Source organism: Eriocheir sinensis, chromosome 38 (assembly GCF_024679095.1).
Source record: "Eriocheir sinensis breed Jianghai 21 chromosome 38, ASM2467909v1, whole genome shotgun sequence".
In the NCBI taxonomy this organism is placed as follows: Eukaryota; Metazoa; Arthropoda; class Malacostraca; order Decapoda; family Varunidae; genus Eriocheir; species Eriocheir sinensis.
This window is the reverse complement of record NC_066546.1, coordinates 4,551,785-4,561,547: the sequence shown is the minus strand read 5'-3', so window position 1 is coordinate 4,561,547 and position 9,763 is coordinate 4,551,785. Positions and strand designations below refer to the sequence as shown.

The 9,763-nt window shown below is 43.8% G+C and overlaps 1 protein-coding gene across 1 annotated transcript in view; it reads right to left on the bottom strand.

The window, feature by feature from the left end:
• The window catches only part of LOC127008554 (neuronal acetylcholine receptor subunit alpha-10-like), a 104,161-nt gene extending 95,119 nt beyond the window's left edge, over positions 1 to 9,042 (bottom strand). The window contains exon 1 of the mRNA XM_050880728.1: positions 8,869 to 9,042. Within this exon, the coding sequence (XP_050736685.1) occupies positions 8,869 to 8,964 (96 nt within the window). The 5' untranslated portion in view covers positions 8,965 to 9,042. The remainder of the gene's footprint in view (positions 1 to 8,868) is intronic.
• Between the last annotated feature and the right edge of the window lie 721 nt (positions 9,043 to 9,763).

Below are 9,763 nucleotides of genomic sequence, written 5' to 3'. Positions count from 1 at the left end.
GAAATGCAACGTTTTGGAGTCTTCTGATTAATGTAAAATCACTTAGGTTTAAGGACAGACCACCAAGTCTGGACCATGGGGTCTGTGGTCTGATTTTCTATGTAAATCTCTCTCTCTCTCTCTCTCTCTCTCTCTCTCTCTCTCTCTCTCTCTCTCTCTCTCTCTCTCTCTCTCTCTCTCTCTCTCTCTCTCTCTCTCTCTCTCTCTCTCTCTCTCTCTCTCTCTCTCTCTCTCTCTCTCTCTCTCTCTCTCTCTCTCTCTCTCTCTCTCTCTCTCTCTCTCTCTCTCTCTCTCTCTCTCTCTCTCTCTCTCTCTCTCTCTCTCTCTCTCTCTCTGTATTGAATGATAAGAACTTTTCCATCCTGTAATAAATCCTTTGTATGTCATTTTTCTTCGTGTACAGGAGCAACAAGGCGTCTCTACGAGTTCAGGTATTTCTTTGTCACCTGGCTCTGTTATATTTATGAAAGGAGTTTGTAGCGTGCATTATTATCCCCATTTTTCGTGTATTATGTTCTTGATCAGTCTCTCTTTACAGTAAAAAGTAGCATGCATTTTTGTGCGTCTCGTATTCTATTTTTCTTTTGCTTCATCTACTTTTTTCGTTATTTACTCTTCTTCTTTATATATCTTCTTCTTCTTCTTGTTTTTGTTTTTGTCCATGTTCTTGTTCTTGTTCTTATTTTTCATGAACTAATTTTCTCCAGCTATTCCTCTTTATTATATCTTCCTCTTGTTTGCCTCCCTTGTATGTCCGCCAGAAGTCTATCTTTCCAGCGTGTTCTTTGTGCCCCTTTCGATCGTCTTTCTTCATCAGGTGCTCTCGAGGCTCTTAAATTAAACTCCTCATCTCCTCTCACTGCACGACAAAACCTCCTCATCTTTCCCTAATCATCCTCACATTGCTCTCTATTCCTGCTCTGCTTCTCACTTCATTTCCTATCTCATCTGAGCAATACGTTCCCTTTTCATCCCAGTGTTCTCCTCCTCCTCCCCCTCAAACATCAACAATAGCAGGACGAGGAAGTTTCGTTCACAAACGCGGGGGATCATTTCTATGGTAACCCCCACCTTTTCCGTCCTGACGGTCTTCACCTCAATGAGATTTGATCAACACGGCTTGGTAGGTTTGCTGAACGATGAGGTACTTTCGTACTAAAAAAACTTCAAGCGCGGGAGAGACGGCAATGTACCGTAAACAATCAAGCAGTAGAGACTGCCCATCATAAACCAAGGCCTCCAATAGAAAACACACGCAGAAACCAGACTACTGTGCCTCGAAGCGGCGAAGTCAAGGACATTTCGGTCCTATACACCAAAGCGCAGTCTAATACCTAAACGGGATGAGTTACTTGCCTACATTGCCGTGGAAAGACCGGACGTGATTGCAATCACCGTAACGTGGGCCACCTCTGACCACCTAATGACCGAATTCTCAATTCCGGGATACGAAAGCTTCTACAAAAACAGACTTCACAAGAAAGGAGGAGGTGTTATATGCTACGTCAAGAATAAATTCTCCGCCGTGAAAATAACCAAACAGGACTCAGAGAAAAATGACACCGTTTATGTGTAACTGGAAACTAGCAAACATAACAAACTAACGATTGGAGCCGTATACAGAGCTCCAAAGCAACAAGCAGCTGACGACGCAGCGCTGTGTGAGGAAATTCATACCATTATACAATACAAACAGTCAGTCATTATTTGGGACTTCAACTGTTCCATTGACTGGAACACGATGAATGGAGATCAGGAGGGTAACAGATTACTCGAAATGTTAGAAGACACTTTTCTAACCCAGATCGTTACCCAACCGACGAGAGGAAATAATTTATTAGACCTCGTGAGTGATTCTGATCTCACACGTGAATGTCAGGTCGGCGAAAAACTCAGTGGTTGCGATCATCACCTAATTCGCCTTAAGATCAGAACAGACCATGAGCTCACCGAAAACACATCCAAGATTCCAGACTATAAAAGAGCCAAATTTAATCTCGCTCGTGAGCTGCTAACCCAGACAACTTGGGAACCCGTAAACTTCACTCCTGTATACGGTGCGTGGAACGGCTTCAAGAACACACTTCTAGAGGTAGAGAGAAAAACTGTTCCATGAAGACTTGGAGATCAAATAATGCCATAAGCCCACCATGAATTACTACCCAAGTTCAACGGGCAATTGATTTAAAGAAAAGAAAATACATATTGCAAAAGTAAAACAACACTGATGAGGCACGCGAACAGTACCACCAAAGCCTCAGAGCTTGCAGAACTCATCCGACATCGTAAACGCGACTTCGAAAAGCAAACTGCGCGCGAAGCCAATTCCAACCCGAAAAAGTTTTTCACGTATATAAGAACAAAAAAGAAGACAAAAAGCAATATCGGTTCCCTAAAAGATGAAAGTGACGTACTAACCCAGGACAGCAGACAAATGGTCGAAATTATGAACAAAAACTTCGCGCCTGTGTTCAAGGTCGAGAACACCCAGTCCGTAGCCGAGAGCCCTACCCCATCGATGGGAATCACGCCCCTAGAAATTGGCTCAATTGACGAACGGAACTTGCAAAAGTACCGAGATAAACTCGAAACAAATAAATCAACCTGACCCGACGACTTGTCACCCAGGATGCTCAAGGAATTCAAGCAGCAAATCCTCAAGCAACTCACCACCGTCTATAATCTGACACTACAACAAAACAAAGTTCCCGAAGACTGGAAGCAAGCGAACGTAACACTGATCTACAAAAAGGGAGACAAAAGCGTGGCCTTAAAATACAGACCTCTCAGGTTGACTTCAGTGACGGGAAAAGTTCTCGAGAAGATCATCAGAGACAAACTCGTTAAGTTTCTTGAAGACAACAACATCATTTCCGATGCTCAGCACGGTTTCAGGAATAAGCGCTCATGCTTAACCAACTTTCTGGTATCTATCAAGACTTTCAAAAAGCCTTTAACAAACTGCCACACGAAAGACTCCTCAAGAAATTAAGTTGGCGGGGTTAGGCGACAATCTGACAGCGTGGGTAAAAGATTGGCTCACTGGAAGAAAATCGAGTTGTACACAGCGAACAGGCCTCCGAGTGGCTCCCGGTCACAAGTGGAGTGCCACAGGGGTCAGTGCTGGGACCCATACTCTTCATTATATGTATATCAACGACCTAGAACTAGGATTAAAATCCACGCTTTCAAAGTTTGCCGACGACACAAAGGTGGGTGGGAAGGGTCTCACGGCAGCAGATTGCGAAGTTATTCAGAGAGACCTGGACCAAATCACTCGGGGGTCAGAAAAATGGCAGATGTCCTTTAACACTAGCAAATGTAAAGTAATGCATATCAGATCCAGAAATACTGCATACTACATGGGTGGCAAACCACTACAGGTAGTGCAAGAGGAAAGAGACCTCGGGGTCACTACCAGCAGTGACTTGAAACAAACAAAGAACTGCAAGTCCGCCTGTAAGAAAGCCAATACTATGGTTTGGTTCATAGCGAGTAACTTCGAATACAAGACGCCGGTAGTTATGTTATCCTTGTATAATTCGCTGGTAAGGCCCCACCTGGAATACGCTGTGCAATGCCGGTCTCTAAATTACAGGAAAGACATTGAATTACTTGAGAGAGTACAGCGCCGCTCCACGAAGATGATACTATCATTGAGGACGAAACCTTACGGAGAGCGACTCGAGCGACTCCCTCTCTTCACACTGGAAAAGAGACGACTGCGGGGAGACATGATACAAGTCTTTAAGTACCTGAACAAGCTCAGCAATGTTGATCACTCCAAACTCTTCACGCTACAAACTAACCCGAGGACAAGAAACAATGGAAAAACAATTCAAGCAAAGCGATGCAATACCGATATCGGTAGGGGTTATTTTTCGAATAGAATTGTTCGCCACTGGAACAGCCTTCCTGCAGAAGTAGTTAGCGCAGAGACAATCAACTCCTTCAAGAAACGCATTGATCGCCACTTTGCTGCATCGGGAGTGAAATGAATGTATCCAAGAGTAGGTACACAAGTGCTTTAATCCTTCCCTGCAAGCCACTCCTGTGGCTGACGGATTGATTAAATCACTGAAAGCAGACAGCCTTGTAATGAGCCAACAGGCTTTCTGCTGCCTACTCGTCCATGTTTCCGTGTTTCCTCCTCCTCCTCCTCCTCCTCCTCCTCCTCCTTAATAATCCCAGCTTCCGGGTTTCTGTCTTTTCAGCGTCTTGGCAATCTCTCTTCTTCTTTCAATACGTTTCCTTGAAGGCCTTACATGATACGAGTATGTGTGACAGCTTATCCATTCAATCTCCATCTGAAAGTGACCTCTCTTTTGGCTACTCTTTTATACTTTTGCAGGAGCAGCGATTGACGAGCTTTAATTTTTTTTTATGTTTATTGCCCTTGAGCGGTTTCCTTTAATGTACAAACAAATCATATGCTATTTATGCTTTACTCTATTCTACTATCAGGTATATGTCTGTTTACCTCACAGCGTTGCCTTCATTTGGTACTAATATCTCAGCTTTGGTACTTTTGATCGTCTAAACTCTTTAAAGTACACTGAATATGCATGCCGTTATGTACGAATCATTCTCTGCTGCGGTAACGAAAATAATGTGGGAAAAAAAAAACATTGACTATAAAACGACACGTATGTTGATGGAAGGCACATCTAACAAACTAACGGAGAACATACTTCAGGGAACACGTCGCTTCACTCACACCTTTGGGCACGAATCATCCTGTACTGCGATAAAGAAGGTAATGTGGGAAAAAAAAACACGGAATATTACACGACTCGAATCATTATGGAAAGCACATCTAACGAACTAACGGGGAACTAAGGGGCGTATCGCTCCACTCAGGCACATCACTTCCATGAGAATCATTTAGAAATTTACCAGGAAAAAAAATATAGTTTCAGCAAGAGACGCTGGATGGAAGGCGCGGCATTTCCTTAATCTGGTCCACCACTTCTTCCCCAATCTGGCACGTTTCTCAGGCTCGATCGGCTGCCGCTGGAAAAAAATCAATGTGTCACTGTGGCCGCCTTTCTCTAAGACTCCTATTATCAAACGTTTCGGGCTCCTGTTACGACCGGTATTTAGGACACAGAGGAGATACGTCGGGTTGGCTTGAGTGGTCTTCCTGTTCTTCTTTAATGTGTCACTGTGGTTGCCTTTCTCTTAGACTCCCATTACCAAACGTTTGAGGCTATTGTTACGACCGTTTTTGGAGGCCACAGAGGAGATACATCGGGCTCTATTGAGTGTTCTTTCTGTTCTTCAATGTGTCACTGTGGTTGCCTTTGTCTAAGACCCGTATTATCAAATGCTTCGGGGTCTTGATTCTACCGTTTTTGGAGGTCACAGAGGGTTGTCATGGTTGTTTTTCACAGAGGGTTGTCATGGTTGTTTTTCACAGAGGGTTGTCATGGTTGTTTTTCACAGAGGGTTGTCATGGTTGTTTTTCACAGAGGGTTGTCATGGTTGTTTTTCACAGAGGGTTGTCATGGTTGTTTTTCACAGAGGGTTGTCATGGTTGTTTTTCACAGAGGGTTGTCATGGTTGTTTTCACAGAGGGTTGTCATGGTTGTTTTTCACAGAGGGTTGTCATGGTTGTTTTTCACAGAGGGTTGTCATGGTTGTTTTTCACAGAGGGTTGTCATGGTTGTTTTTCACAGAGGGTTGTCATGGTTGTTTTTCACAGAGGGTTGTCATGGTTGTTTTTCACAGAGGGTTGTCATGGTTGTTTTTCCCGTTCACGGCGCAGAAGGCTCTCCAAACTACCGCCAGGCTCAAGAAACCACGCATGGAAACCCGTACAACGCCTGCAATAGCCCTTTTAATAGATGGACTAAGGTTTCGCAGAGTTTGATAATATGCCCCTCAGTCACTTCGCCTATCAAACGTTTCTCGGGTGTGGAAGGCTCTAATATTTCGCACTGCACGTTTATTTATTTATCCAGCCTTCACACTATCTACATACCTGACGCCTGTTATAGCTATTAAGGGGCGACCGTTAAGTGTAGTTTATCGTGCTATCCAAGGCTGGGGGAGAATCGAACCTGGGAAGCCCTGATGGAAAGTCGAGAATTGTGTACCATTTTCCTCCTCCTCCTCCTGCTGCTATTCCCCCTCCTCCTCCTCCTCTTTCTCCCCTTACTTTAATGGGAATAAGAGGGAGGTTGGCTAATGGCTGGGAAAGGTAGTGCGCAACGATATATGTTCGTTTATGCCACAAAGAGAGAGAGAGAGAGAGAGCGTGTACGATTAACTGATGGAGTGCGTTTATTCTTTATGATGCAATATACTCCTCTCTCTCTCTCTCTCTCTCTCTCTCTCTCTCTCTCTCTCTCTCTCTCTCTCTCTCTCTCTTTAAGTTATTCATTGAAAGTCGCCTTCACGGTCGTCGTCTCCTAGAATATTCATGTCTTCCTCCTTGTTTTCGTCTTTTTTTCCCCAGATTTTCTTTTACTCTCATGAATCGAAAATGGATGATGACGGCGAAGAAAATGAGGCGTTGATTGGAAAAGAAAACGGGCCGCTATTTTTGCAAGGGGAGCTTAGGTATTTTTTGGTACCGCGCTGGGGGTGGGGGTGGGCGAGGAGGGAAGGGATGGTAGGGAGTGGGGGAAGGGGGGGAAGGGAGGGGATGGTGGGAAGGGGGAAGGGGGGGATCAATAAACCCACTGCTGTCTTCCTTTCATCAAGTGACCTTTTTCCTTTCCCTTCTTCTGGTCTTTTTCCTCCACCTTCTTTTATTCTCCCTTTTTTTGTTTCGCTTCCTCTTTCGCTTTCCCTCTTTCTCTTTGTATTTTTTCTTTTTTTTCTTTCTGTATCTCCTTTTTGCCGTCTACCTCCCTTTCTCTGCCCTCTATTTTTTCCTATTTATTGTTCCTTTTGCCATCTTCTCTTTTTTGCCGGCCTATTTTTTTTCAGCTCATTGACTTGTATATTTTATTCTCCTTTTCTGCCTCGTGTATTAATTTTCTTTGGTCCTTTCTCTTCTCCTAATTTATCCATTTTTTCCCCTTTCCAGCTTCTTTTATTTTCATTTTTTTTCCTTTGCCGTTTTCTCCATCTCTTTTCCCTTATCTGTTTAGTTACTTATATTTTCTAATTCTTTTCTTGTAATTTCTTCTACTTCTCAGGCGTATGTAAACAAGTAACTTTATTTTTAATTTCTTTTTTCGTTTTGCTCTTCCTTCCTTTCTTCCTTTCTCTTTCAAATCATCACCTTCTCCCTCTCTGTTTTCCTCATCACTGTTCTCTCTATTCTTCTCCTCTTTCTCTCCTCTTCCCTCCATTCAGTAATCTCTCCAAAACAAACAACTTTCACAAATCCTCCTCATCCTCCTCCTCCTCCTCCTTCTCTCACATCCTTCTCACTCTTCTTCCTTTACCCAAACTAACCAACACATTTTGCTGGAATCCTCTTTCCTCCTCATTCTCCTTTTCCTCTTCCACTCTCTTCCTCGTTCAAATCCTCCTCCCCATCTTCCTCTCACTCTTCCTCTTTCAGTTCACTTTCCCTCCTCTCTTACCAACAGTTTCCATCAATCTTCTTTACTCCTCCTCCTCCTCCACTTCTCTTCCACCTGCTCCTCTTACTTCTTCCTCCTTGGGTTCTTCCTCCTTCAGCTCAATTTCACTCTACTCTTACACGAACCAACCAGCACATAATTTCTTCCTCTTCTCCTCCTTCCTCTCCTCCGTCTTTCATTTCCTCCTCCTCTTCGTACTTCAGGTAGCAGAGGCAGTGTTTTATCTCTCATTTTCCTCCTTTGATTTTCCTCTCACTCTCCTCTTCCCTACTTTCCTCTCCTCTTCATACATATTTTCTTTCTCCACTCTTCTCTCTTACAAAACATTGCTCGCTTTTAATCTCCTTCGTTTCCTTTCTTTTCCTCTGCTCTCGTCACGTCTTCCTATTCCTTTCCTTTCCTATCATCTCCTCTCCTCTCTCCTCTCCTCTCCTTTCTCCTCTCCTTTTCTCTATTTTCTTCTCCTTTCCTCTCCTTTCTCCTCTCCTTTTCTCTATTTTCTTCTTTCCTCTCCTTTCCTCTTCTTTCTCCTCTCCCTTTCTCTCCTCTCATCTTCTTTTCTTATTTTTTTCTCCTTTCTTCTCCTTTCATCTCATTTAATCTCTTCTTTTACCACTCTCTCCTCTCCTCTCTTCTCCTCTGCTCCTTTTCGTCCATCTCTCCTCTTTTATCCCTTCTCTTCTCCCCTCTCATCCTCTTATCTCCATTTCTCTCCCCTGCTATCCTCCCTCTCCCTTTGTCTCAAGTAGTGCAGGCAGCCTCACTTCTCCTCGCAATGCGCAGCTCACACGGAACCGATTTTGCAGCAGAATATCAATCGTGCAAAGACCCGAGGAGCGAGATACCTGTGGGAGGCGGTGTGTTAGAGTCCAATTAGGCTCCTCGTCAGGTGTGCTGCGAAGAGGAGCATTAGGGATTCGCGGGTGTTGTGTGTGTGTGTGTGTGTGTGTGTGTGTGTGTGTGTGTGTGTGTGTGTGTGTGTGTGTGTGTATTCACGACAATATCTCTTTTCATATTTGTTTACGTATCAATATCCACCTATTTATGTGTATCTTGTATCTCTCTCTCTCTCTCTCTCTCTCTCTCTCTCTCTCTCTCTCTCTCTCTCTCTCTCTCTCTCTCTGTCTTTACATCTATGTATTTATGTTTCTGTCTATATATTCATCTATATATGTGTCTTTGTATGTATGTATGTATGTATGAATATAGTGCATGGTTTAGGATTACCACTTCACTACCATCTCTCAATACACGTGTTGAGGCTGTCCCTATACAAAGTTGTGAATGTCTGTCTGTGCATACGTCTGTGCGGCGCGTCTGTACCCACCACGTCAATAATACTATGCAGGGAGACGCCGAAGACCACGGAGAGCGCCTGGGAGGAGTTCCTGGCGGGCCTGACGGAGGAGTCGTAGTTTGCCATGAGGTAGCGGGTGAGGCGGTACTCCTGCTCGTCCCCCGCCACCACCACCACTGCGGGAGGAAGAGGGAGTGTTAATGGTTAGACAGGTGCAGATATATGTTAGGGGTAAAGAGGTGCTGCTGCTGATAGCTATGTAAGAGACAGTCGTACAATAAATGGTAATGATAGTAACGGAAAAGGTAGAGGGATAGTCGTTGAATAAGTAGCAGTGTTATTGATAAAAGAGATAATGATAATAGCAGAAGAGGAAGGTATTCTAGTACAGGAAGAAGGGCAATTATCATTATCATTTTTTCTTCTCATACTTATTGAAAAAAAAACCGAGGAAGATGAGTGTGGAAGTAGGAGAGTTAGTAAAGGAAGAGAGAAGAGCAATCATTATCAGGGAAGGGCGGAGGTTACCATAAAACAACAGTCGAGAAATCATTATCAGGGAAGGGCGGAGGATACCATAAAACAACAGTCGAGAAATCATTATCAGGGAAGGGCGGAGGATACCATAAAACAACAGTCGAGAAATCATTATCAGGGAAGGGCGGAGGATACCATAAAACAACAGTCGAGAAATCATTATCAGGGAAGGGCGGAGGATACCATAAAACAACAGTCGAGAAATCATTGTCAGAGAAGGGCGGAGGATACCATAAAACAACAGTCGAGAAATCATTGTCAGAGAAGGGCGGAGGATACCATAAAACAACAGTCGAGAAATCATTATCAGGGAAGGGCGGAGGATACCATAAAACAACAGTCGAGAAATCATTATCAGGGAAGGGCGGAGGGTACCATAAAACAACAG